The sequence below is a fragment of the Megalobrama amblycephala genome, linkage group LG6 (assembly GCF_018812025.1).
Source record: "Megalobrama amblycephala isolate DHTTF-2021 linkage group LG6, ASM1881202v1, whole genome shotgun sequence".
NCBI classification, from domain to species: Eukaryota; Metazoa; Chordata; class Actinopteri; order Cypriniformes; family Xenocyprididae; genus Megalobrama; species Megalobrama amblycephala.
In genome coordinates, this window is record NC_063049.1 from 32,097,691 (window position 1) to 32,125,666 (window position 27,976).

A 27,976-nucleotide genomic window follows, 5' to 3' on the forward strand; every position below is an offset into this window, starting at 1 on the left:
TTTCAAACATCATGTTTCACAACAGAGGAACAGATCGGTTCAGTTCACGTACTGTCACCAGAGCACTGCAGGGGTCCCACGACATACATGGCTTCAGAGCCTTGTCTGTAAGTATCGCCAATCACAATCTCCTGCACTGGCAAGTGCTCCTTATATGAGAGGACACCAGTGTCATTCTCCCTGTAAACAAAAGCTCAAATTCAAAACAATACTAATAATAGATGTATAAGGCAACAAGTACATAGCAACAGCATTTAGACGAAAAAAAAAAAAAGACTGCACACAAATAGACCATGGTTCGCATTCACTAATCCTTCATACAGTAGCCTATGCATATACTTATATAATGCAGAAAACATGCAAAAATCATCAATTTACTTATATTTTTGATGCATTTTAAAATAAACTAAAATGAAACATGGATACGTTAGATATACACTACTGTTAAAAAGTTTGGAGTGGTAAGATTTAATTTTTTGAAAGAAATGAATGCTTTTATTTAACAAGGATGCATTAAATTATTTAGAATTAGAGCCGTGTGGAGTACGTTTATGATAGATGGATGTGGATGGAGACACAGCTCATACTCATTTAGTAACGCTCACTGCCATTATAAAGCTCGGATGCATCAGGATATTTATTAATATTTCTCCAATTGTGTTCATCAGAAAGAAAAAAGTCATATACACCTAGGATGGCTTGAGGGTAAGTAAAGCTTTAGGTAATTTTCATTTGAGTGAACTAATCTTTTTTAAATTTATACAAAAAATATATTTAAAATAGATGCTGATATTTTGAAACATATATTCATCAAAGAAAATTGTATCACGGTATCCGCAAAAATATTAAAGCAGTACAACTGTTTTCAACTGAGATAATAAAAAGAAATGTTTCTTGAGCATCAAATCAGCATATTAGAATGATTTCTGAAGGATCATGTGACACTGAAGACTGGAGTAATGATGCTGAAAATTCAACTTTGCATCACAGGAATAATTACATTTTAAAATATATTAAAATTGTAAACAGCATTTTACAATATTACTGTTTTACTGTATTTTAAACAAATAAATACAGCTTTGGTGAGCGTAAGAAGCTTTAAAATAAATAAATAAATACATATCGTAAATTCTAAATGTGATAAATTAGTGACCCTAAAATATGTCTTACTTATTTCAGAGTAAAAAATTATAACCGGATCTGGTATAAATTCTGAACAAAAGTAATCTAGGCTTATATAAGGTGTTTACTGTTTTTCATCAGGTTTTGAGCCTTGTCTGCGCACATAATTACGCAACTTGTTCACAATTATCAGTGAATGAGACCCAGCGTTACTAAAAGTAAGGTCTATCTCTGTAATCGAACAGACATAATGAGTTGCATTTGCCTTGTTACCATGACATTCTGTCTGCATCACAGTTGCAAAAGTAGTTCATGTCGACACAGTTCTCTTCTAGTCCGCAGGAGCACTGCTGCACCCCTGGCTGGTATCCACCCCAGTAGGTCCTCTTCTCTCCTCTGCGGTCCACCCACCAGGACAAAGGGGTGCCATCTGCAACAACACCAGATGTATTCAAGTTATGGAGAACCTGTATAAATGTAAGGCTCAAGAAATGTAACATCAATATTGAATTAATGCACAACAAACTCATTGTTGCTATTTTAGACCTGCACAGTCCTCTACCGCCTCCCAAAATAAAAGACAGTTCTATGCATATAGGCACAAATATTAAAAACAAAAACAAAACAGTTTTTAGTGCGTTAATAATAATGTAGGGTATAAAGACATAATTTCATATGCAATTGACTAAATCACACACTGACATTATAGTGCTTTTTTTACTTACTTATACCCCAGTTAATGGGGTAGCCATAGGTAGTGACTGTTGATATATCAAAGATGTTAAGGTAAAATTTCAATGATCAAATAACTGATAAGCAAACAAACAAACAAACAAACAAACAATTATGTATGATCTTCCCTATGTGGTCCATTTTGAACATGCGAAACAAATTTATTAAAAATGTAAGGAAAAGTAACAGTAAAAGTGACAATAATTACTTGATGACAGTGACTATGGGAAATCTGATACCCTTGATTTGTGTGAAAGAGAGAAATTTGCAGTCTCAATAATAAATCTGAAAAAACTGACAGATCTTTAAACTGACTGTTTAATTTAGCACACTAAATCAGAACACTTGTGATAAGGTGTGAAACTGTAATAATGACTTCCAATAAATCTTTGGTCTGCACTGCATATTAACTCCAAGTGGAATTTAATCTGGGCAATAATTATGGTTTCGGACTGGGATGACTGCCAGACTGAAAATAAATATATGGATATTCTTTCATTCTCTGCTAGCTTATGAACTACAAGACATCTGTAACTTAAATAAAACTACATTTGGGATTTCTCTTTTATATTTTAAAATTTGATAAAATCTATTGAGATCTACTTCCTGAATGTGAGTGAGTGAGAAACACTTTATTCTTTACACTTTATGTGATGCCATGATAATTATAACGTAATTACCATAATAATTCACCCACACCTCTAAATTGAAAGAAAGAATTGTCAAACTAGATAACAACCCTCAAAATAAATATTTTAATTGTGTTAAACAACTATGATGGAAACCAAACAAGAAATATTTAAGCCTTTTTTAAGCCTTTAACATTAATATTTCTCTTTAACGTATTGCTTTATGTAATTTAGATATCAAATGGAGCATTTTCATCATAAAATATACTACTACTACTAATAATAGTACTTCCAACATAACTCTATAAACATCTTTAAAATTCAATAATTTTTTGTATCTGTTGAGAAATATTCACATGGCATGTTCAACTCATATAACTGTACATTTTAGTTTAATTTAAATTCTGTTTTTTATTCTTCACATATGTAAATAAGTAGTGCTGGGGAAAGTTACCTTAAAAATGTGTTAAAATATTGTGTTGCTTTCTAAAAAAGTAACTAATTGTGTTACTTTTTATGGAAAGTAATGTGCTACGCTACTTTTGCATTACCTTTTCTCACCTGGGCTGGGCTTGTTTGTTTGTTTGTTGTTTTATATCAAACAAAACAAAAGTTTCATACTTTTAATAACAACAGGGGAACAGAGAGAAAACTAGAATTTCAAAAGCAATAAAACAAATTATGCTTTTTTTTTTTCAAGACAGCTGGACCAGAAGAAAGAAGATTTTTTTTTTTTATGATACAATAGGTAGAGAATAATAATCTTGTTTATAGTCTGCAGTGACATGATATCTCCCTCAGGGGAACTGAGATGCATCAATTTTTCATAAACTGAGGAAAACTGCACATGACTCCCTTCAAGAGCAGCCAAAACTGAAATAACAGCTTTTCGAAATCTCTCTCTTCCTTCCTCCAGACACTGGATGACCATTATGACCTTTCTCACATACGTTTGTTGAGATGCTAGTGATGCATCTTTTGTTGAGATGCTAATGACTAGATAATATTGCATACCAATATTATCTAGTCATTCACTTCATAAAAAGTGTCTGTCTTCATTTATTTTCTCATGATGCTTTGACAGACCAACATGTACATAGGCAAAATTCTCTTCAAGAGTGGCATGTCTAATTTTGATTAATATTTCATAATTCATCATAATTCAGAAAGAATAAAGAGAGGAAAGAATCATCTACCTGACAGAGGGACCCCTCTAATCAGTCTAGTATATCTAGCATTGATTGTTCTTTCAACAATGTTGATGCATACCAAAACACTGAGAGACTACTGTAAGACCAGCACTTACCCCAGGGGTTAAAGAGCCGTGACCTTCTGCAGTGGTAGGCGATTCTCTGCTCACAGTGCTCCGACAGAGAAACCAGGGCTTTCAGCTGTTCAGATGAGGTGCTATAATTGAACCATCCGACATGTGGCTTCTGCTGCGTAGAGCCTCGTACTCTGACTGCATTCGAGCTGTTGTGATGAACCACCGTCCACACTTTGTTTCCTGTGAAGTTTGTTGCAGGACATATAAAAGGTACAAAAAAAATGAGTGTCTTTTTTATCATTTTAAAAATAGGAGATATAGGGCCAAATTTACTAACCCTCTTCTGGCGTTAAAAATCTACTGTCAGGATTTACTTCAGGATTTAAATTCTGAAGAAGCATTTAGCATTTTAGTACGTAAAACAGCAACTGCATGTCAGTAGATACTATATTCTGTACTGTATGAAGTTTTGGCTGTAACTTCAATTGTACAATATGTGATTAAAATGTAATTTTTTAAATATAATCAGGGTTTGAAATGAACTTTTACACACCTGCCAATTTGGCTAATAAATTACAGATACAGATATTAAAGATACAAAGATTAGCCTTGACAGGCTGTCAATTCATAAAGTGATAAGCAACAGTTTCCTCACAAAATCAGCGTACTGAATTCAGTGTATTAAAGCCTTCTTCCCTTGACATTCATTCATATCGCACACGGGACGATTCATTCATTCACTTCAAGAATGAGTTTGAATTTAAGTGTTTGAAAATACAACTGTGTAAACGGAAAAAGAAAGGGTGATCTATATTATCATATTTCATATGAAGCATAGACATTATTCAAGCCACAATACTGAAAAAAATAAAAAATAAAAATAAAATCAGAACAATCTTTCGGCCTAGTCACAAATATTTGTCCCAAGCTATTATTAATGTCATGTAATGTAAAACTATGAGAATAGCATGATTCTGGAGTTATAGTTAGACATTACCGTCAGATGACCGGTGCTGCTGGTGTGCGGACACAACGTAGGCTACTCGAATTTAAAAGATGTAACGCTTCCCGTCCAGAGTACGACCCTCTTTACACTTTGTTTTGCTAATGTTGGAAGCTCGTGGTTTGGGGACATAATCTATGAATCATACCAAATTGACTAGTGAGTTATGTATTACCAAAGAAGACTACAGAATAACACAAGACGGGTCACTCGTATTGTTTTGAATGGGAGAAAGTATAACGCGCAATATGGCGGGATAAGTCCCGCCTTCTAAATAAGAGCCAATGGCCGATTGGTAAAGTCATCGCGTCACTTCAGCGGCCGTTAGAAAAACAGTCAGACGCGCGCCTCAGAAGAGACGCGCATTTAAGTCTGCACATGCGCATTAGCTTGATCCAGCCTGAAAAATACAGTTTTTTTGTCATGATTTGAGCCTTTAGAAACTAAATTTATGAGCCGGTTGTTGTTAGATTTCATTGGTGATTTCAAATATGAAATTTAATCGTAAGGTTGGCGAACAGTTTTGGAGAATTTGATGTTTCCCCATTCAAAGAGATTGCATGATGCCCAGGATGCCCGAGAGGTGTTTCAAAGATGGCCGCCGAGTGAAATGACTTGTCTTAAAGGGACTTTGGTATTACCCACCACAGCTGATTTTCACACGCATTTGGTAGGTTGGCGGGTATTCATTTCAAACCCTGTTTATAATGTATATAGGGCCTGTTAAAGAGAGTAAAACACATGGGAAATATATAAGTTTTGTCAAATATAACATTTGAGCTGGGCTGAGGACAGGAATAACTGACCTGTAATATTGCAGTAGACCTGAACGGGATCAAGAGGGCCACTTCCATCAGGATCTATAGAGAAATATCCAGAAGTGCTTCCTGCAAGCCTGTAGTGTTCACATGAAGCTTCATAGACAGCTAGGAACATAAACAGAGAATAAAAGATTTCATCAAAGCACCTGAAACATTTCATAAACAAGATAAAGGCCATTGTTTGAATCTTATGTACAAAACAGTGCTGTCTAGATGTCTGTACTTTTAACAGACATTATCTAAAGATGATTCCTGTTAAAAACTGACTTTGAGGAAAAACACAGATCTTCAAATACAGGATCAAAGCTTCCTAAAAAATGTATTTGATAATCTCCATATGTCATGTTAGTTTCTGTATCATGTGCATGTTTTCAAAGAATAAGCTCTAATTTAAATACCCAAAGGGAACACTGATAGTGAAATGTAAATGTGTAAAAGTAAATGTGACCCAATAACTGTTACTATTTAGTTTAAAAAGTCTAAAAGTTAGGTGTTGTGAATAAAACCTTTCCAGAAATGCTGTGTGTAAAGTAAATCTCACATAATAAAAAAACAGTAAGTGTGTTTGAAATGTAGGAATCCATTGCGCAGACCTACAGTTATGGCACGTAGCTCCACTGTATCCTGTACCAGTGCAATCACAGGTGAAAGAAGACCACGTCTGGGAACACCGGCTGCCATGCTCACAGAAATGATATAGACACCTGCCATAGAAATGGAAGAAACAATGTATAAAGAGATACACAAACATTTAGTTCAATACATATTCACTGTGAAAGGAATGAGAACAAACCCAGCATGACCAAAGGTTACAATGTAGATTTAATTTAATCAGAATAAAAGCAGTCAGCATTTATTTTTAACAGGCTCATTTCAAATAAAAGTCCTCAGTCGACAGAGAACCGACTACATGTCAATCTCAAGTCAAAATCAATTTTCTGAGACTGAATGAGTATGTCACTATACAATTAAGTTGTCTGTTGCCGGCATTGAAATAGACCTTAACATGGCCTCGCCGCTCAGACGGCATCAAACAGTCTGTTAAATCAAGAGAATCGTTAAGCTTTTCGACAGAATATTTAATATCAAGTGCAGCTGGATCTAATTTACAAAGGGTAAAATTAATATTTAGATTTGTGTGAGGAGAGAATCAGAGACAGGATTGTCGCTTGACTGGAAAAAAAATGAATTTCCTTTTCAAAAATGTATTTGCTTTTCTATGAAAAGCACAAACTCATTTTGGTTTATAATCTTTAATAAAGGAAACCTTTTATAAATGAAAGAGCAAAATAAACTAAACAAATCTAAAAGCTTACTCAATGGAGGCAATTCAGTATAGTATTTGATAACAAGAAATGTCATCTTAACCCAGCACTGAATATTTAAAAAAAAAAAAATACGGTAGATGAATATTAATTTGCAAACTAAAAATGTTTAGGATTTAGGATTTGATTTAGCCAATTTCAGCTCATTTAATCTTTTCTGATTTCCTCAATAACAGTGCTACATGAACCCTTGATTTCTTCTGTGAAGGAGAGTCTTGTTTCAATGCAATGGCTGTCGATAAACTAACACACAGACATACTAAAAATTGATATGCTTGCAGGAGATGTGTTGATTAATAGCGCATTAATTTGTCTGCTTAACTTTCACAATTACCAGCCTTTTAGGCCTGCATATATTATTTCACAGAGCTCAGTTTGCACGCCTGGTCCCTGAAGAGCCCACTTTACGAGGCCTCCACGTGCAATACAGCCATTCAAACAGCCATTAACCACTACAGGGAGAGTCAACTGCAGGCTGGATACTGTTTCAGGTGATGATTTCATTACCTCTGTGCTATTTCTAGTCATGCTTGGAAAAAGGCTTTGCTGGACCATAAAATTATGCCAACCAATGTGCAGAACTGCTCTGGAGCAATAAACCGCCCAGTGAAATTTTAGTGATAGAGGTTGCTGGTAAGGGGACATTGTCTAAAGTAAAAGTCGATGACCTGAAAATTTGTTGTTAGGTTTGTGACGTGGAAAAAAACATGACACTGTGTGCGTTTTCAATGAATAATAGACAGTTGATCTGCATTTGTGATTTTAACTGGTCATATAAGTCTCATTAAGTCGCATAACTGTCACTTTAATACTTCAGTAACATTAAAAATTTAGAACAGCATTAATATTATTAGCAATAAAAATCAATAACTGTAATATAGAGACATAAATCAAAGAACACATTCATCAAAATGGGAATTAAAAGATAATTGTTTCATGAGAATGAATGACCTTATTATCAATGGGACATGCACAGCAATGTTTAGGAAGTTAATTTTGAGGGTTTCCAAACTGATGCCAAGGATCCCCAAATATGATGATACCTTTGCAAAGGAACGTACCCCCTCTTCAAATGTAAAGGCAGCTATACCTATATGCTACCATTCAAAAGTTTGGAGTCAGTTTTTTTTTTTTTTTTTTTTTTTTTTTTTAAAGAAATTAATATTCATCAAGGATGCCTTAAATTGATCAAAAGTGACAGTAAAGACTTTGACATTGTTACAGAAAAAAAAAAAAAAAAAATCGAAATAAAATGTATTAAACTTTTTTGGTTTCCACAAACAATCATTTTCAACTGTGATAATACATGAAGACTGGGTAATGGCTGCTGAAATTTCAGCATTGCCACTAATAAATTACATTTGTTTTAAATTGTAGTAATATTTCACATTTTTAATGTTTTTACTGTATTTTTGATCAAATAAATGCAGCTTGATCATTTCAAAAACATTTAAATATCTTACCAACCCCAAACTTTAATGGTACTTTCATGCATAAAATTATTATTTGCTAAATTCAGTACTAGTATAGATTACTATTTAAACTATCTGAAAGAATATAATTAGTGATAAAATTTACTAAAAAATTTAATTCTTTAATAGGCTCCAGCATCACCAGGACCCTACATGACAAGCAGTTGGATGCAACAATGGATGGATATTTCTATTGGATTTAACTTATATTTAGTTTTTAAACTTATTAAATTAACAACATATTCAGGATTAATTCTACAAAATGCAGTCAATAGAATGAAGTAATTAAAATTTGAAGACCCCTGAACTAAACTACATGCTATTAGCAAAACAATACACATTTATTTAATATATATATATATATATAAACTATACTTTGATATTATTTACTAATTGAAACAGAATGAAGTTACAACATTGCCACTTTTATTTAGTCAGTCAACACTGCCGTTATGTGATTGCCAAACTAGTTCTGATAAGCTTATGTAGCTCATTTGCAGATACCTCAACCTGAAACAGTTTCCCATGTGTCACCACCTTCAGACAAAATAGGACTACATCATTAAAATAAAAAAATAAAAAAATGAATGTCTTCCACTGAGGCTTCATTAAGTTAAAAAATGTAAGTGCTAGACAAAATTTTTTTTATATTGTCTCCATGGAGAAGCTCTCTTTGACAATATCCAAAACCCAAAAGAGGGCAAAGCGTTGCAGGGGTCAGCTATTTTGGCACTTGATTATCAGAGACACACAGTCTGAGGCTGCGTACAGAGGGGACAGAGACGGAGGAAAGGTTCAGTCTAGCAGCCAGGAGCATTCGCCCTCTGGCAGGCTCACAAAAACTGTCACATAGCTCACAGCGGAGGCCCTCAGACTATGACAGCTGCTCATGAATGATTTAGACTTGCCACTGATGGAGGGGTCTTGTCATGTTCATACAAGTTCACTATTAATAAAATCCCACTGTACAGACAAGCCAGAGGGACATGTCCCTGCCATCAAATAAAAACATACTGAGAGACTGAATTAAAGCTAGTATGGTGATCTGGTTGAAGTGATTTGAGTGCTTTTGTATAGAATAATAAGTGCAAAAATTCACTGAAGGTAAAAAATATTGTTACTGGGCTAGAACTGAATAATGTTTGAATTACAGGGATAGTTTCAGGTTTGTGTGCCATCCAGAACTGAATTGAAAATGCCTTTAAAATTTTAGTTCAGTTCCTGAATTTGACCTGAAGTAGCAAACAGGATGCAGAATTGCAATTTAAATGTAAGGAAAATAAAAATTAAAATAAATTAAATTCACAGAAATTCAAATATGAGTTTTAAATGTCACCGATATAAATTTGTATTTAGTTTATATATTTCATCATACTTAATAAATAAATGGGGTGAGAGACAGACTAATTGATCAAATTATTGAATTGATCAAAATATTATTTTAAAAAATATGATTATTTTAAATATACTAAAAGAGAAAATGGTTATTTTAAATTGCAATAATATTTCAAAATATTACTGTTTTTACTGTAATTTTGAAATAAATTAAGCATTGGTGAGCATAAGCATGACCTTTTTCAAAAAACAAATAAAAAAAAATCTTACAGACCACAAATATTTGTACAGAACTGTATATCCCCTTTGTCTTCTACAGATCTATAACTGAAGATCCCACCTTCAGTTGTTGCCATTTATCTTGTTTACTCAAAAGAAAGTTAATAAGGAGACAAGATCAGAAATCCCCCATCCAAGCAGGACCCCTGTAGACCTGGGGGACAGCAGGGGTCATGTGGCTCATGGTCGATGAGGCCTCTGATTCCAGTATGCAGTAATGAGAAGAAGTGCCAAATGAACCACTGAGCTTGTTAGTGGGCCACAAACCACAATGAAAGTACAAATGAACTTCTTCCAATTCTAATTAGGGCTCTGCCAATAGCTCAGACGGCAAGACCTGAGGCCTTAATGACAAAGAACAGCTCTGATACGTTCAAGTTTCCAAGGTGCTATGAATAAAATAAAATCCAATGGATATTTTTGTGGTAGACAAATGTAAAACAGCAAAAGAAATATGGATGAGGCATATGTTCAACTGTGAAATGAAAACTGCACCTGTCACGAATGCCACATAAGTCAAACTGTAGCTGACTGTAGCTTCCTAGATGGCCTTGCTGGACTGACAGAAGATCAACTGGTTGGTTGTTGACAAGGATGAGCCGGACGCAGCCTTGAAAGGCCATTGTGGGACTGAAACAGCTGGATTTGTTGTGGAATACAGGACATCCTGAAAAATGAGAAGAAAATAAATGTGACTGTAGGTATGGATGTTATAAAAGAAAAAATGGTAACACTTTACAATAAGGTTCATTAGTTAAACATCAGTTAATGTATTAACTAACATGAACTAACCATGAGCAATACATCTGTTACTGTATTTACTAATCTGTTAGTTAATGAAAATACAGTTGTTCATTGTTTGATCATGTTAGTTCACAGTGCAATAACTAACGTTAACAAGATTTTAATAATGAATTAGTAAATGTTGAAATTAACATTAACAAACATTAATAAATGCTGTATAAGTGCAGTTCATTATTAATTCATGTTATTATTAACTAATGTTAAACTAACTAATGTTGTAAAGTGTTACCGAAAAAATAAATCTAAAATCAAAAACTGCTTCAAAAGTGATACTGATGTTATCTATATCTTCCCAATTTCACACATCATTATCTTTTATGGCTTCATTTATCCCACCAAAATACAGAAAGGCAAAATTCTTAGGGCAAAATTGGGGCCATTATGGCCATTTTTTATTATATATTTTATATAATTCATTTAATATTTAATACATAAATAATATTTAATTTAATACATAATTACATTTATCTAGAATAGTTCATCTTTAGCTCTTGCTAGTGTTACTGTTGATAAAACTATTAAAAATTGTTTCTGGTAATTGATATAAAGCTGAAATAAAATAAAAATATTAGATTATTAGAAATTATGCCTAAAGCTAAATACAAATATAAAAAACAACATCTAATAAAAATGACAAAAAAAAGCACAGCTAAAATTAAAATGAAAACTGAAAATACAAAAATAAAAGTTAATTCAAAATATTAATAAATACTACAATATTACATAAATAATATTAAAATGACACTGGCTCTTCATCTCGAATCTGTTTCATTTTAAATGTTTTAACTTTGTGAGTTACATACTCCAAGTTTTAATGAATGCAACTGTCTAATCTGATCCCAACTATAACTGAAATGATCTTTTAGTCCTTTCTGGAAATATATGCGCACTCTTTTACCTCCAAAATAGTGTTTGTCTTTTGGTTCCAGGTAGTTCGTCAGCTGGATGGTGGATGCGGGCTCACTGTCCAGGGTCATGACGATCTGCAGACCTCTAGCGTTGAGACTCACTGAATGCCACAAACCATCATTCACCCTCTGACCTGTCAATCAAAATTGCCACGTACTGTTTTAAAGAACACACCGAGTACGTATGAACATGAAACACCTTTTAGTGCAAGATATCACATGATGTTAAACAAACCACACACATACTGAAAAATCATCCAAGTCAACCGTCAGCTCTCACCAAAAAAACAAAGCCATGATGAAACAGAGAACTCTATATCACAATACAAAGTGCCAAGAAAGCAAATCTGCTGGCAAAATAAAAAACCTGCCCCCTCTACCCCCATACCCAAAAGATAGATTCTCTTTGAGGTTTGATTTAATTAATTCTGGCCATTACATGTGAAGGGCGCCCAAGCTGTGTGCGGCCGCTGTGTGTCTACAGTCTCCCCTGTGCCAGCCATCTGTTTGTCGTTTGAGCTCAAGCGCTTCACTTCTTCTATTCCGGTAATTACAACACTCTCTATTTCTGCCAACACTCCTATGACTTGAGTTAGACCAAAAAAAAATGGTTTCAGGTAGGATAAAACAGCAGCTCTAACACAGACTGGCCCTGCACAACAGATGGAGAGCGCCCTCCTTCCCCTGCTGCGTGTCGATTGTTGTTCAAACATCAGGATTTTTCACTAGACGGAAACACGCAACTGTCTGTCTCAGACACTAATCTTGTTTAGACCAGCATGTATGTTTCCTTTGATCTTTTGTCCAGAATACTGAACAAAAATGACTTTGCCTTTTTTGGGTGACGAGATAAGCTGTAAGTGCTGACTTTCATACAAATGGTTTTGTTTTGTTCACGCATCTCATTGGTGAGAAAAGGGACCATAGAAAAAGCATGTCATTCTGTGCTGTGAAAGTAATAGGATGCCTCTGCACTGCCAGGCTGGCTGAATTGAAAAACAGAGACATTTATACTCTTGATCGTTATGTGCACATAATTGCTGAAACTGAGCAGCATTTCCAATTAGACTCCTTCAAAGCAGTCATTTCAGTGGCTAGAGTGTGTCATGCCTGGATAAAAGTGACAGCTCTACCATTTGATCACTGCTGCATTTCTGTGTCACTTGCTGAAGCTTTACACCTTTTACAATTTGCCTGGTGCATGTTAAATTGCTGAGCTTAAGAATGAATGTTGAAAAGAAAAAAACGTTATATCAATTACATGATTTAGCAACATAAGTGACTGGGTTTGTTATGCTTCTCCATGTTTTTAATCAGTTTATGTACATGCCAGCATTTAAAGAACAAAGTCTTGTTGTAAAATTATGCCTATTCTGCCTCAAAAAAAAACAACAACTTGCTGGTTTTAGCTGGTTTAAACTGGTCTCCCAGCCTGGCCAAGCTGGTTTTTAGCTGGTTTAGCAGTTTAAATTAACTAGCTAGGCACGACAGTTTCCCAAAACCACATTAACGTTGTTGCACATTCGTCACTCAAACCACATTTGTTTAACAATATAGAACTGTCATTTGTAACGTCATGCAGTTGGTGGAGTATTAACTTCTTCTAATTAGGTTGTTCGAGATCATACTAAGGTCATACTAACAAGAAACTATGCTTGTAACCACAGGTTGAGGGCTGTAGTTCCAATCACACAACTTTGCGATGCTGCATGAGAAAAGTTCATTGGAATTATGGTTTCGGGAAACACTGATTTGTTGGAACATGAACCATAGTTGACCATCAATGCTTTTGGGACATTCACCCCAGACTTGGACACCAACTAAGACCAGCAAACAAACTCTCTAGTTTAAAGCCCGGAACACACCAAGCCGACGGGCAGTTTTTGTTCCTTGGCTGACTAAGGGTGCTTTCACACTTGGTTCGATTGCCTGGACCGAACCCGAGTTCGATTGCTCCCCCCTCCCCCTGCGCCCACTGGACTGTGTTCACATTAGGCTATATTATTTGGGTCCGACCCGCGGTTCGTTTGCGTCATCAAACCAGCAGCTGTTTACTACGTTGCTTAGTAACGATGGCACAGGAGAAGGCGGCAAAATGCATAACGTTGCTCTCCTCGCTTTTATATTTTTGTTTTTGAATCGTTGGTTTTGTTCATAACGGCTCTTGCGTCTATCTGCCGTGAATGTAGAATGCTGAAGGTGAGCAGAAATGAGAAAGGCTACCCAACAGCTCTCTGTTTGCAGCACGTCAGTCGCGCTCGTCGGGAAAGTGAGTGAAACACACACACAAACACAAATTATACATTTTCCGCAATTTGGTACGTTTGCATTCATATCAGAAGCGAACCGTACCGGAGTTCACTTGAACCGCACCCCAGACCACCCTTTTTAAGTGGACTCGGGTACGGTTCGCGGGTGCGCACCCGAGTTCAGAAGACCGTGTTCACATCATCCAAACGTACCGAACTCTGACGTCAATCGAACCTGGGTGCGCACCAAAAGTGTTAATGTGAAAGCACCCTAAGTTTTCTCCGTGTGTTCTGCACCGTCGGCTGAAGTTGGTCCTCATCAGCTTTTTTTCGACCGATTCGACATGTTGAATCGGAGTCGGAGCTCGTCAGTCAGTCGGGCCATCTGATCATTCTGATTGGCTGTTCAGCTACTGCCACCCGCTGGTACAGAAAGGCATTTCTTCTTACGCAGGCGCAGAACGGATGTGCTACTTGGCCATCGGGTGTTGAATATCGGTTTGGTGTGTCAGGGCAACTTTGGACCCAGATGCTGCCGACGTGAGCCAACCCCGCAGTCTGCTTTCATCGCCACTAGTTCGTCAGCGTCGGCTTGGTGTGTTCCGGGCTTAAGATGCTTTTTCTGCAGGGTTTGCCCACAAAGTTCCCTCAATGTAACTATCTGAACTGTATTTTTTAGAGGACTGGCATATAAAGTCAAGCTACAGAAGAGCAGAAAGGGGTTTACTCACCAGCTGACACTTCTGACATCTTCAGAGTTAACGTCTGGTGTGTGAGGTGGAGGCGCCCACTGCTGATCTGCAAAATCAGGTAATGAGGCTCCTGACCAGAGATCAGTGGACTGGACAGCAGCAGGCCATCAGGGTTCCAGGTGCGAAACTGCAGGCGCACCGAAAGGCCCTCCAGGACCGGTGCAGGAGCTGGCAGCGACAGAAAGCTGCTGCTGGAGCTCTGAAATGTGGCAGCCACCAGCTGTGGTTCCGAACAGGAAAAGGTCACGTTGCCCTGTGAGAGAAGGGAGAACGCCAAAGCAACAGTTTACATGCAAGCAGGGAATGACCAAATGGCAATGCAGCCTGCGTACAAATGACCCAATTGCATCTATTGTAGCTGAGTGCACATGAGGTAATCAGTTCATTTATATCGATGTCAGATGACACTGCTGAGGCCAAAATCAGATTCAGTCAAAGAGATACTGTATGAGACTGTCCTCAAAAAAGAAAAGGACAACTCCTTTAAAAAAAAATCTACTTCTTGTTACAAATGTGGAATTTGTATTCATGACAGTTTAAAAAAATATATTCCACTTTCAAGAAGTTCCTTGACTCTAAAAATAAAGTTTTCAAATATTATTAATCAGTAAAACGTTTTGCTAAAATATTTCCTTTTTTTTAATTTTATTTATGCACTAAAAACATCTTGCAAAGAATTTAACAGAGATTAAAACATGCTCATCATAGAAATGGTGTATTTAAAACGTGTATATTAACTGCAGTTGAAAAACTTAGTGGAAAGAACAAAAGAGTGTCATTTTTATCATTAAATGTACAAAATTAAAATGCAATTGAGAAAACTGGTAGCACAAGAGACTGACAAAAAAAAAAAAAAAAAAAAAAAAGCTTGAGGGTTACATGAGAATTGGAGAGGCTGAGAGCCAGACCCACAAAGGCAGCAGGCGGTCTGGATAAATGTCACCAGCGCTGCTCCACGGAGAGTAACAGAAACACAGAGAGCACATCCGCAGGACAGAAGCTCACGTAGGCGTGAAAAGGTTACTGCACTGTGAGGAGAACACCTCATTGATCCCTGTGCCACAGGGCAGTACAGACACCAGATCGCTGAACTGAGGCCTCGGCAGACCTTCTACCAACCTGACAGCCTTAAGCTGTGTAACATCAGTGCTTAATTTGAGCTGGATCCTGCCGGATCCTGTTCCGGAAAAAGTCAGATTTTGGATTTTTGCATTCCGGCATTTGTTAAACCATCCGGCATTAACAAGTGCATTACATGTTGGTGACTGTGTGTGTGTATGAGAAACAGAATGAGGCAGAGTGAGCATGAGTTTATGCAGATGTATTTGGAGGTTATGTTTTGCTATTGACTCTCAGCAAATATATTTTTGACCAATTAGCTTTCTTAAGTTCAAAATCACTCTCATTGGCTGCTGCTTACTTGCTAATTGTTTTGTGCGCAGTAAAGCATTAAGTTTAGAGAGTAGCGTATGGTTTGGATAGAGTGTATATACCTGACGAATGATTCTAAAAAGTTAATATCGCTAAAATGTCAAAAAGACAGTTAAGCCTATTTTCATTTTCCATTTCCACGAGTAAAGCTGATGGTGTTTCTGATCAAAAGAGATCCCGAAGATGGAACAGCTAATTCTAATCAGACAAGAGCAGTTAGATCAGTCAGAATCAAAAATCGGTGTAATGAAAGAGGTAACAACATCAAAGGTGAGAGAGATTATGGTAATACTTTATTTTAAGGTGACATAGTCACACGTCATTACATTACTGTAGTAATAACATCAAATTATGCATAATTACAACTAACCCTAAGCCAAACCCTAACCTTAACCGTAACTCTTTAGTAAGTACATGTAGTTAATTAATATTACTCAGTACTTACAGTATTTGAGTAAGTAAAATGTAACTATGTCACCTTAAAATAAAGTGTAACTGAGATTATCACTGATCAACTGAACGATACTGGGTCTCAATGGCACAGTGCCACAGTGCCACAGTCCCTCAACAGACCGACCATACCGGCATGATGAATACGATCCTCAACTGGACACGACCACAACGCAGCCCTGAAGTATCAGCAGAGATCGAGTCAACTAGATCATCCATTGTGAAGGCCTCATCGAGATGACAGCCAGTAGCACAGTTCCTCAACAGACCGACCATACCGGCGTGATGAATACGATCCTCAACTGGATGGAACTGAAATAAATACTTTGATTGTTGCGATTCTATCAGACTTATGATAGCAACCTGATTCGTAACAAAGCACTGTTCGCCAGAGGAGAACTGGCCCCCCGACTAAGCCTGGTTTCTCCCAAGGTTTTTTTTCTCCATTTTAACATTGTTTGCCACCTGATGTCACCTGATGGAGTTTGGGTTCCTTGCCGCTGTCGCCTTTGGCTTGCTTAGTTGGGGACACTTGACATTTGACTTGACATTTGATATTCAACAGTATTCTTGACATTTATTCAACAGTGCTTCTGATCTGCCTGCATTGACACTATTCTTTAAGAGCTGCTGTGCAGCAAAAATTATGTACCAATTATCAATGTAAAGCTGCTTTGACACAATCTGCATTGTAAAAAGTGCTATATAAATAAAGGTGAGTTGACTTGACTTGACTTGACTCAATGTAGCTATATTCAAGTATTTAGGGCTGTGCAGAAACCTATGAATGATGCTCCTATAGTTGTGCCATCACGGTTTAGTGACATCATTGTATGTTCAGAGAAAACTGAAGTTGAATAGTCACAGTTTTAATTGCAATGCTACTAGTTTTTTACAGAGCTAGATGCAATATTATCAAAGTCCCTTTAAGACAAGTCATTTCACTCGGCGGCCATCTTTGAAACGCCTCTCGGGCATCCTGGGCATCATGCAATCTCTTTGAATGGGGAAACATCAAATTCTCCAAAACTGTTCGCCAACCTTACGATTACATTTCATATTTGAAATCACCAATGAAATCTGACAACAGCTGTCTTATAAATGTTTTATCCAAACGCTCAAATCATGACAAAAAAACCTGTATTTTTTAGGCTGGATCAAGCTAATGCGCATGCGCAGACCTAAATGCGCATCTCTTCTGCCATGTTTCAGAGGCGCGCGTCTGACTGTTTCTATAGAAACCTGTGCTTCTAATGGCTGCTGCAGTGATGCGATGACTTTACCAGTCGGCGATTGGCTCTTATTTAGAACGCGGGACTTATTCCGCCATATTGCGCGTTACACTTTCTCCCATTCAAAACAATACGAGTGACACGTCTTGTGTTATTCTATAGTCTTTGAATATTATTCTTCTCTCCTCTGAAGTGATTTAGTCATGGTTGTCTAGTCATTTTTATTTAGGGAAATAGACAGAAGTGTGATGTGATCATTTAAAAGATATTTTGGTTTCTAACAAGCAGCTTTTCAGCAGTAAAACAGATCTCAAATGTGATAAAAATTTGATTTGTGAAATTTCTGAGAAATTAAAAGTGTAAAACTTGGCACAGTTTGTGCACACCTTTAATGATTGTTTCTGATATTGAAGAGGCAGAAGTAATATGTTTGGGTATGATTGTGAGAATCATAGCCAGAAGGCAGAAGTGAGAAGATGAAAAAACCCATGTCTCATAATAAACCAGCTGCTTACCACACTGTAAATCTGAGGCTTTCGTCGTTTAGCCAGGTCGATGACATTCACTCCATTGTAGTAGAGGTTTTCCATGCAGCCATGAAAGTTACGTCGAATAAAGGTTCCAGGTTTACCTGGCAGTGGGATCCCACCAAAGCTTAGCTGTTATAGAGAATGAATAAAACATCTCATTTCAAAACACAAACAACATTAAATATGTTTTTCTATTTATATATGCCATATTGCAATGTATTATAAATATTGTATATTCATAAATATTTAGATATATATAAGTGAAATGTACACACACGTATCCCTCACAGCCCATAAAAGCCGCCTCTGAACATTGTCTTGAGACTGGCACATTGTAGTGGTAAACAAAATGCCTGAAGTCTTTGGTATTTTGGACTGTCTTACATGATTTGTTTCAGGTCATGCCACAACATTTCAGTGGGTTTAAGGTCAGTACCTGACATGGCTTTTCCAAAAGAGATATTTCCAAAAGAGACTTAGCCATTACGTTGTACATTCTGTGAAGCATCATTGTTATTCTGCTTGAGCCTCATTCTGTTAAGCTCCATCTCACATATGGACAATCTGACATGGTTCTATACAATTTATGGATGCAGCCCAGAATTTATTTTTCCCATCAGTTACTGTCCAGCTCTGCTGCAGGGCAGTTTTAAACTATTTTGAATGCTTTGGATGAGGTTTTTCTTGTTGGAACACTTTTCCTACATTCCCCAGTTCTTTCTATACAGCACATCTGTCTGCAATACTGTCTTTAGTCCAGTGATGTTCCTTTACAAAGGGCACTAGATTCCATTTAAAACAGTAGGATTGTAAGGGCTTATTTAAAAAATAAATATATAAATGAACAAGACAATCGAGTAATTAGGAAGCATAAAACGACAACAGCAGTGTCCTTGCTGCTGAGGGAAGTAAAGGTCAGTCTGTGGCCAGGCGGTCTCAGTGGCAGTCAAGCGACAGAATGTCATGTCAATCCTGGATCTTGAGGACACCTTGTGCAGCTCATACACAGAACAGTGTCATCTCTCATAGGTGAACTGCTGCCTTTATAGTGCTATTAACTTCAGGTGCTCCTCATCAGCTGCGCTCCAGTTAGCCTTTGACTATTGTAAGTCTGGCTCTGGGACAGCCAGTGGAGGCCTGGGGAAACAGTGATACAAGGGGAGGCAGATACTCCATCACAGTGGATTTATGAACTACATTTTCCCTTCATTGATCAATAATGTATTTTCTTGTGGTAACCTAGCACCACACGGCTATTAAAAAATCATTTTCCTACACCCCCCGAAAGCCAAACCTGCATGATGAAGACAATACAAAATTCAAAAACTCTTCTTTTTTTTTTCTTTTTTTAAATGCGGTAGTAATATAGGTACTTTACTTCAAACACCTGCTTTTCATCTGTTGGTTGGATCTTATTTTTATTGCCCATTATCCTTTTACAGTAGTTCAATTACTTATTCAATTATTTGTTCAGTAAATTATTTAATTATACTTGGACAATGGAAATGATTTCATTTCAAAATGATACCAGTGCGCTTGATATACACTACCGTTCAAATGTTTGGGGTTTGGGATTTTTTTTTTTTTTTTTTTTTTTTGGAAAGAATTATATTCCACAAAAATATTGTTGAAAACAATTGGAAGATGAAAATAAAAAATATATATATTGTTAGTGTGAGCACTCAGAATTATTTCTGAAGGATCATGTGAGACTAAAAATATTATATTTTGCTATATTTTATTTTAGAAATATATCATTTTATTTTTTATTCAAATAAGTCCCTGTTTTCTATCATAGCTATATAAAAATCAACATACATCTAAGTCAAATGATTTTAGCATAACAGGCCATTTAAAAGAGCCAACTAGATTTCTTGCACCCCTATTTAGGCTTGTGTACAACTTACAGCACACACATTGCACAGATGAAGAATTTGCCACCTCAAATGCTTGTCATTTCCAAAAAGAGGAAAATAGAGGGTCCCAGGGTCCTACCTCATAGTCGACCTCTAGAGAGTCTCCATCACCCTTGGTCCTAAAGTGCTGAGTGTGTCTATCCAAAGTGAAGTTGACCTGCTTGTTAAAGCGTTCGATCAGAACAGAGTGCCAGTGCAGATCGTCCAGGAGACTTCCTAAAGTGACCACCATACGAGCACTGCTGGATCTCACCCGGCTGTCATCTGCCAATGAGAAGGTTTCTCATGAGTCATATATTAATAGCCATGAATAACTTCCAGTCATTAGCATGCACTTCCATTCAAAACTCAAGGGTTGGTCAAATCTTTTAATTGTTTTTTAATATAAGTCTTGTATGCTTATCAAGGTGGCATTTATTTGATCCAAAATACAACAAAAATTGTAATATTGTGAAAAATTATGAGAATTTAAAATAATTTATTCCTGTGACAGAAAAACTGAATTTCCAGCATAATTACTCCAGTCTTCAGTGTCACATGATCCTTCAGAAATCCTTCTAATATTCTGATTTGGTGCTTAAGTAACTTTTCTTATTACTGTCTATGATGAAAACACTTGTGCTGCTTAATATTTTTGTGGAAATCATGACACATTTTTCAGGATTCTATGATGAATAGAAAGTTCAAAAGAACAGCATTTATTTGAAATGGAAATCTTTTGTAACATTATAAATGCCATTTTGTGTAACGTTTTTTGATCAATTTAATGCATTCTTGCTGAATAAAATAATTCAATTCTTTCAAAAAAATCTTACTGATCAAAAACTTTTGAAATGTAGTGTATGTATTTAAAGGTGCCCTAGAATCAAAAGTTGAATTTACCTTGGCATAGTTGAATAACAAGAGTTCAGTACATGGAAATCACATACATTGAGTCTCAAACTCCATTGTTTCCTCCTTCTTATGTAAATCTCATTTGTTTAAAAGACCTCAGAAAAACAGGCGAATCTCAACATAACACCGACTGTTACGTACCAGTCGGGATCATTAATATGTACGCCCCCAATATTTGCATATGCCAGCCCATGTTAAAGGCATTAAACAAGGGCAGGCAGTATTAACGTCTGGATCTGTGCACAGCTGAATCATCAGACTAGGTAAGCAAGCAAGAACAATAGCGAAAAATGGCAGATGGAGCGATAATAACTGACATGATCCATGATTACATGATATTTTTTGTGATATTTGTGAATTGTCTTTCTAAATGTTTCGTTAGCATGTTGCTAATGTACTGTTAAATGTGGTTAAAGTTACCATGTTTCTTACTGTATTCACGGAGACGAGACTGTCGTTATTTTCATTTTTAAACACTTGCAGTCTGTATAATGCATAAACATCTTCATTCTTTATAAATCTCTCCAACAGTGTGTAATATTAGCCCATTAGCCACGGAGCACTATCAAACTCATTCAGAATCAAATGTAAACATCCAAATAAATAGTATATTCATATGATCCGACACATGCATGCAGCTTACATGACGAACATCTTGTAAAGATCCATTTGAGGGTTATATTAGCTGTGTGAACTTTGTAAATACACTGTATTATAGTCGAGAGCTCGGGGGCAGGGAGCGCGCGATTCAAAGGGGCCGCAGCCTGAATCGGTGCATAGTTAATGATGCCCCAAAATAGGCAGTTAAAAAAATTAATTAAAAAAATCTATGGGGTATTTTGAGCTGAAACTTCAAAGACACATTCAGGGGACACCTTAGACTTATATTACATCTTGTAAAAACTGGTTCTAGGGCACCTTTAATATATTATTTATTAACACATTCTCATGAATTCCATCATGATTATTTTTTTCTTCGTAACAGTACAAACACTACAATAGTCTCCACTCCGAAGTAAATATGATTAAATGTGTGAATACTTCAGCCCTTTGAAGTCGCTAGCTTCCCCCAGTACTGTAACTCACCCAGGTTTAGATGTAAGGCCAGCCTGCCACGATGAAGCTCCAGAGTGATATAATCTCCTCGCTGGCCTTCGCCATGCAGTAAAACACCTTCTGTCTGTCGACTCTTAAATCGCAGCGATATAACATCTTTCACCGTGCTCATAGACTTCTGGTTGAATCGGTAGAGCAAAGAGCTTCTGCCATCAAAATCAGCCACATAAGATCCTATGAACACATGAGATTTTTGTATGAAACAGCTACTGGAGACATTCTTATTTCACTTAAAATGTAAGTAAATAAAATGACAGTACACAGAAAAAAAAATATTAATAGGTTATTCATTTCACATTAAATGTTAATATAACATTAAAAATCATGATGAAACTAGAAGATGATCTGCTAAAGCTGTGATCTGCAGGGATTAAAGATGAAGGGATGCCTGTGACCACCTGTGAAACAACAAAAGACTTTTGGATAAAGAGGGGCAGTCATATCGTAAAAAAAAAAAAAAAAAAAAAATTCTGGCATTCAAAAAAAAAAGAATATTCAGGCACCTTGAATTTGCAGCTAGAAACATGTCAGGAAACAACATTTTTGCAAACTTAAAGGTCCCGTTTTTCGTGTTTTTTTGAAGCTTTGATTGTGTTTATAGTGTGCAATATAACATGTGTTCATGTTTCGCGTGTAAAAAAACACAGTATTTTTTACATAATTTACTTATCTGTATTCCGCTGTTTCCACTGTCATAAAAACGGGCTGATGACTTCCTTGTTCTATGAAGTCCCTCCTTCAGAAATACGTAACGAGTTCTGATTGTGCCAGCAGTTCCTGTGTTGTGATTCGACAGCTCTGAGCGCACCGTGCCCGGAAAAATCACGCCTCTTACCATAACGTGGAGATGCACGCGCTCAGTGTTATCGTAAACATGTCTTTATTTTACCCTATCAATTTGAGCCGGAATCAGACCCGGTGATTGGACTGCGGGATGAAAATAACAGCGTTTCGACGACATGGCGACAAACACACTCTACAAACGCAACTCTTGTGTATTCCTGTGGGCGGAGGTTAGTCAAAAAACTGTTTTAGTGACGTCATTAAAGAAGGAAGTAGAGGGATGTAGTCCAAACTGGCCGTTCGATGTAGGCGACTTCTGTTAAATAAAATATCTCGCTTGGCATTGAACTTTGAGCTTTAAAATTTTACAGATTTTATTTATACTCTAACAACAACAACATTACACACTAACTAAAGTTTGAAACATGGGATCACGAAGAACGGGACCTTTAAAATCCAAATTTACAAATCAAGTATAACAGCAATAGGCAATTTATGTAACCCAAGGCTGGAACACACTACAAAACTTTTAAAATCTGAACAACCTGGTCAATTTTGTAAATTTTCATTTACAATTTACATTTAATCATTTAGCAGACACTTTTATCCAAAGCAACTTACAAATGAGGAGAACGACACAATCAAATCAACAATAGGGCCATAATATGCAAGTGCTGTGACTAGTCCCAGTTAGTCTAGCACAGTAAACGTAGGTTTTTTTTAATAAAAAATAAAATGAAAAATAGATAGAATAGAAATATAATAGAATAGTAAGAGTTAGTATTAATGGGCATCATACACTGAATGAATACTTACATAGTCCCAACCTTCTTGTTCCAAACAAAATAAATTCATGCAGAAACATGTGCCTTGTTGATAGGACATGCATGACAAATACAAATAACGTGTTCTAAAATTAGCTCACAATATCAAACATTTTTGATATCCTCCAACTGGATAAAACCATAGTCTGAAGCTAAAAAAACAACACAATTTTCTGTGAAATCTGTCCACTCCGACTGCCTAAATTCTGCAGACTGGCTCTGACAACTAGCATCAGCTCCTCCAAACTGCAAAGTGGGGCAAAAATTTGGGCAACGGTCATGTAGTGTATTCCAGCATAGAACTGGAGTTCTAATTGAGCTACTTAGAAAATGGGAAGCTATAAGAAAATTAGTTCTTACAGGAGCACTGTTCCCCATTGAAGTCTTAATCGAGCAAGTTAATGGGGCTCAACAGCTCACAGCATAGACGATCAACTCAGCGAATCAAGTGTTTCACTAATGTTTAAATCTAGTGTCTGAATGCCATAACATGTCCTTAGATCAAATGTTTCACATACTCAGTTCTATACTACATACTGGTAAACAGAAATCTTTCTCAATTTTCAGATGACATATTCAGTGAATGAAGTTAATGAAGTTTGTCTTGAGATGGTCAAAAAGGCATATGAAGGAAAGCATCTGCTATGACTCATTTCCCTATTACCCTTTTAAGCAATGCAACCAGTGTGACCTATTGTTTCAAGTAAGACAGAAGTTTAAACAATTCTTTCTTTGTTGACTTTTATAAGCAATACTCATGAAAAAAAAAAAAAAAACTTTTTAACAGTCTAAATATTCTCAGACTCAAAACACAGAATGTTCTTTTTTCATGCTTGTTTGCAAAGTTTTTTTCAGAAATCTCTATATCTGTGTTCCAGTTCATTACTGAATAACGCCAATCATGATGCAAAAAAACCCCACAGCCTACGGGAAAATGAACGGAGTGAGTTTAAAAAATAGATAGAAAATGAATGCCTCCTTTTTTGGATTAGTGCAGCAAAGCAGAAAAGCCTGTATATATTCCAGCATTGAATATAATGACCTATTTTTGATAATAAGCAACTGCTCCATTTGGTGAAATAAGGATACTGTGAGCCATGAGGGATGTGGTCTGGGCATAACAGTCTTGCAGTCGTGATAATGACACTTATCTAGTATTGCACCATTCTCAGGTTCAGCTTGAGTTCACAACTGTCACAGCAGTCGGCTGATTAGCATTATGGGATATGCGGCTCAAGTTAATCTGAGCTGTTAGGTGCAATCACCGCACTACCAGTGAGCACTAGCCGTCAAATCATGTATAATTAAAAGAACATTTATGCTCTTCTTTCAAGGTTATATTCGACACTCAAGATCCAGTGTACATAATCAGACCAGTGCTCATAGATTCATCATATCAAAACGCTAGGTTTCAGATTTGTCATGGGATTCGCATGTGAATTCTTTAAGTGTTGATTAGCACAGACAGCTGAACTGTGATTCTTCATGCAGCATTTATCTGCAAAGCACAGATTCATCCGAGTTTAATACACGGATCATGCCACTGAATAATCATTGGTGCTAAATGGGGGACCTTTTTATAAATGTCTATGTAATTCAACAATTGGTCCATTTTGTGGATCTCAGTATCATTAAAAGGCACATTTCTTTTTATCTATCTAGCTAACATAGCCTATCTGGATAAGTGTCTGATATTTAAACATCTTTGTTCGGTTTTGGAAACGTATTAACAAAGAAAGTCATCAAATGACCTTCATTTAAAGAAACAAAGTGAAACTGCTGCTGTCATGCAATGAATTATCTGTGTCACTTTGATTCAACACCTGTAAAAAATACTGTGTGACTAAAAAAGGACAAAGGATAGAAGGAATGTGAAGATTTGCAGCAAGAGTTATGGGTAATGTTATCACCTTATATACTGTGCCACAACTATTTTATTACCCCTGTTACCAAGACTGCGGAAATGTGCTGTGTGAACTGCTATCAGATCTAGGATGCTTCTGTAATGTAATTCTGCAACACTCTTTTTTTTTTTCTTTTCTTTTCTTTTCTTTTCTTTTTTTTTCTTTTCTTTTCTTTTCTTTTCTTTTCTTATGGAATGATGTAAAATATGAACTGCATAATATGGAAAACTACATCTAAACTCCAACTTTAATGGTAAGCACAGAAATACTGTGTAGCCTTAAAAATAAATGCAATAGATGTAACTGGTGTGTCTCAGAAAGTAAAATGCCTGCTGGTCATTTGTAATATATATTTTAAACATGAAATACTCTCACTCACGGTAAGCACAGCCGTACACAGCCACCCTGAGGCCCACCCGACCGCCGGGGCTCCAGTCCAGAGGAACGAAGCGGAGGAACCGGGTTCTGATAGACTGACTGAGTTTATGGTGGACCGCACTGTCTGGATTCACGTTACCCACAATCCTCTGGAAATAGAAAAAAAGGAGAAGGTTTTCACTTATGATTATGGTACAGTTTGGAGTCACAGTAGTTTTCTGAAACATTAGAGGCACAAATCACGTTTTCAATATGAGAAGTATTATATATATACACCGATCAGGCATAACATTATGACCACTGACAGGTGAAGTGAATAACACTGATTATCTCTTCATCACGGCACCTGTTAGTGGGTGGGATATATTAGGCAGCAAGTGAACATTTTGTCCTCAAAGTTGATGTGTTAGAAGCAGGAAAAATGGGCAAGCGTAAGGATTTGAGCGAGTCTGACAAGGGCCAATTTGTGATGGCTAGACAACTGGGTCAGAGCATCTCCAAAACTGCAGCTCTTGTGGGGTGTTCCCGGTCTGCAGTGGTCAGTATCTATCAAAAGTGGTCCAAAGAAGAACTGTGGTGAACCAGCGACAGGGTCATGGGCGGCCAAGGCTCATTGATGCACGTGGGGAGCGAAGGCTGGCCCGTGTGGTCCGAAATGTAGCTCAAATTTGTAGCTCAAATTGTTCAAGAGAAGTTAATGCTGGTTCTGATAGAAAGGTGTCAGAATACACAGTGCATCACAGTTTGTTGCGTATGAGGCTGCATAGCCACAGACCAGTAAGGGTGCCCATGCTGACCCCTGTCCACCACCGAAAGTGCCAACAGTGGACACTTGAGCATCAGAACTGGACCACGGAGCAATGGAAGAAGGTGGCCTGGTCTGATGAATCACATTTTCTCTTACATCACGTGGATGGCCGAGTTTGTGTGCGCCACTTACCTGGGGAACATATGGCAATAGGATGCACCATGGGAAGAAGGCAAGCTGGCGGAGGCAGTGTGATGCTTTGGGCAATGTCTCGACGGGTCGAGGCTGTTTTGGCAGCAAAAGGGGGACCAACACAATATTAGGAAGGTAGTCATAATGTTATGCCTGATCTGTGTATATAATATAATGAATATAATGAAATGATTCGTTAATAATGCTACATTTTATAAAATTTTCAGTATGTCCATTTATTTTTAAATAAAATCACACGAACCAAGGGTTTAAACTATATAAAATTCAGTAAAAACTACTCAAAGTGACATTACATTTTCATGTCTTATTTTATACCACATTCATGGAAAGTGCCTTATAATAATTTATAACATGCAGGTTGATCAGGCGTTTTCTGCATAATGTTATTTATGAATGCACAAATCCAATTGAATCCAAAGTGCAGTATTTGTTTTGAAGGTCTCAACAGTTTATGTAAATGTCAACTCATTTTCATCTGCTAGCACACATAATTTGACAGTAATTTGTGTCTGACTCACTTCACAGTTGAGACTTGTATGAGAACCGATGACCAAAACACCACATGGTTACGGATGAATCACAAAGAGAAGACGTCAGCTTTTTTCAAAGATAGACTTTTCCATGTCCCTTTGAGATAAATAACATCAATAATATCATGAACTCCCCTGGTGAGCCACTCGCAGCCCACAAATGCTGTTATGATGCCAGCAAAAACAACAATCTTACATTAGTGACTTTAAAGGTTCTGTTTTGTTTTGCTTGCAGACAGACTCGGAATAAGAAATACTGCACTAGCCAGAAGTTTTAAAGATAGCACGTTTGTACATAAGCAAGCTTGGCGCATTGGAATTTGTAGAAA

The 27,976-nt window shown here is 36.7% G+C and overlaps 1 protein-coding gene and 1 long non-coding RNA gene across 2 annotated transcripts in view; one reads left to right on the plus strand and one right to left on the minus strand.

Moving 5' to 3' along the window:
• The window catches only part of cntnap5a (contactin associated protein family member 5a), a 79,403-nt gene that overhangs the window by 12,666 nt on the left and 38,761 nt on the right, over positions 1 to 27,976 (minus strand). The window contains exons 4-15 of the mRNA XM_048194071.1: positions 26,158 to 26,305; positions 22,238 to 22,441; positions 20,337 to 20,521; positions 18,327 to 18,470; positions 14,678 to 14,951; positions 11,688 to 11,831; positions 10,481 to 10,652; positions 6,172 to 6,278; positions 5,560 to 5,679; positions 3,790 to 3,990; positions 1,396 to 1,552; positions 53 to 180 (exon numbers count right to left, since the gene is read on the minus strand). Of these exons, the coding sequence (XP_048050028.1) occupies positions 53 to 180; positions 1,396 to 1,552; positions 3,790 to 3,990; positions 5,560 to 5,679; positions 6,172 to 6,278; positions 10,481 to 10,652; positions 11,688 to 11,831; positions 14,678 to 14,951; positions 18,327 to 18,470; positions 20,337 to 20,521; positions 22,238 to 22,441; positions 26,158 to 26,305 (1,984 nt within the window). The remainder of the gene's footprint in view (positions 1 to 52; positions 181 to 1,395; positions 1,553 to 3,789; positions 3,991 to 5,559; positions 5,680 to 6,171; positions 6,279 to 10,480; positions 10,653 to 11,687; positions 11,832 to 14,677; positions 14,952 to 18,326; positions 18,471 to 20,336; positions 20,522 to 22,237; positions 22,442 to 26,157; positions 26,306 to 27,976) is intronic.
• LOC125270452 lies at positions 10,560 to 14,719 on the plus strand. Its single transcript, XR_007185348.1, has 3 exons — positions 10,560 to 10,686; positions 11,719 to 11,875; positions 14,626 to 14,719. It is a non-coding gene; the product is annotated as an uncharacterized LOC125270452 (long non-coding RNA).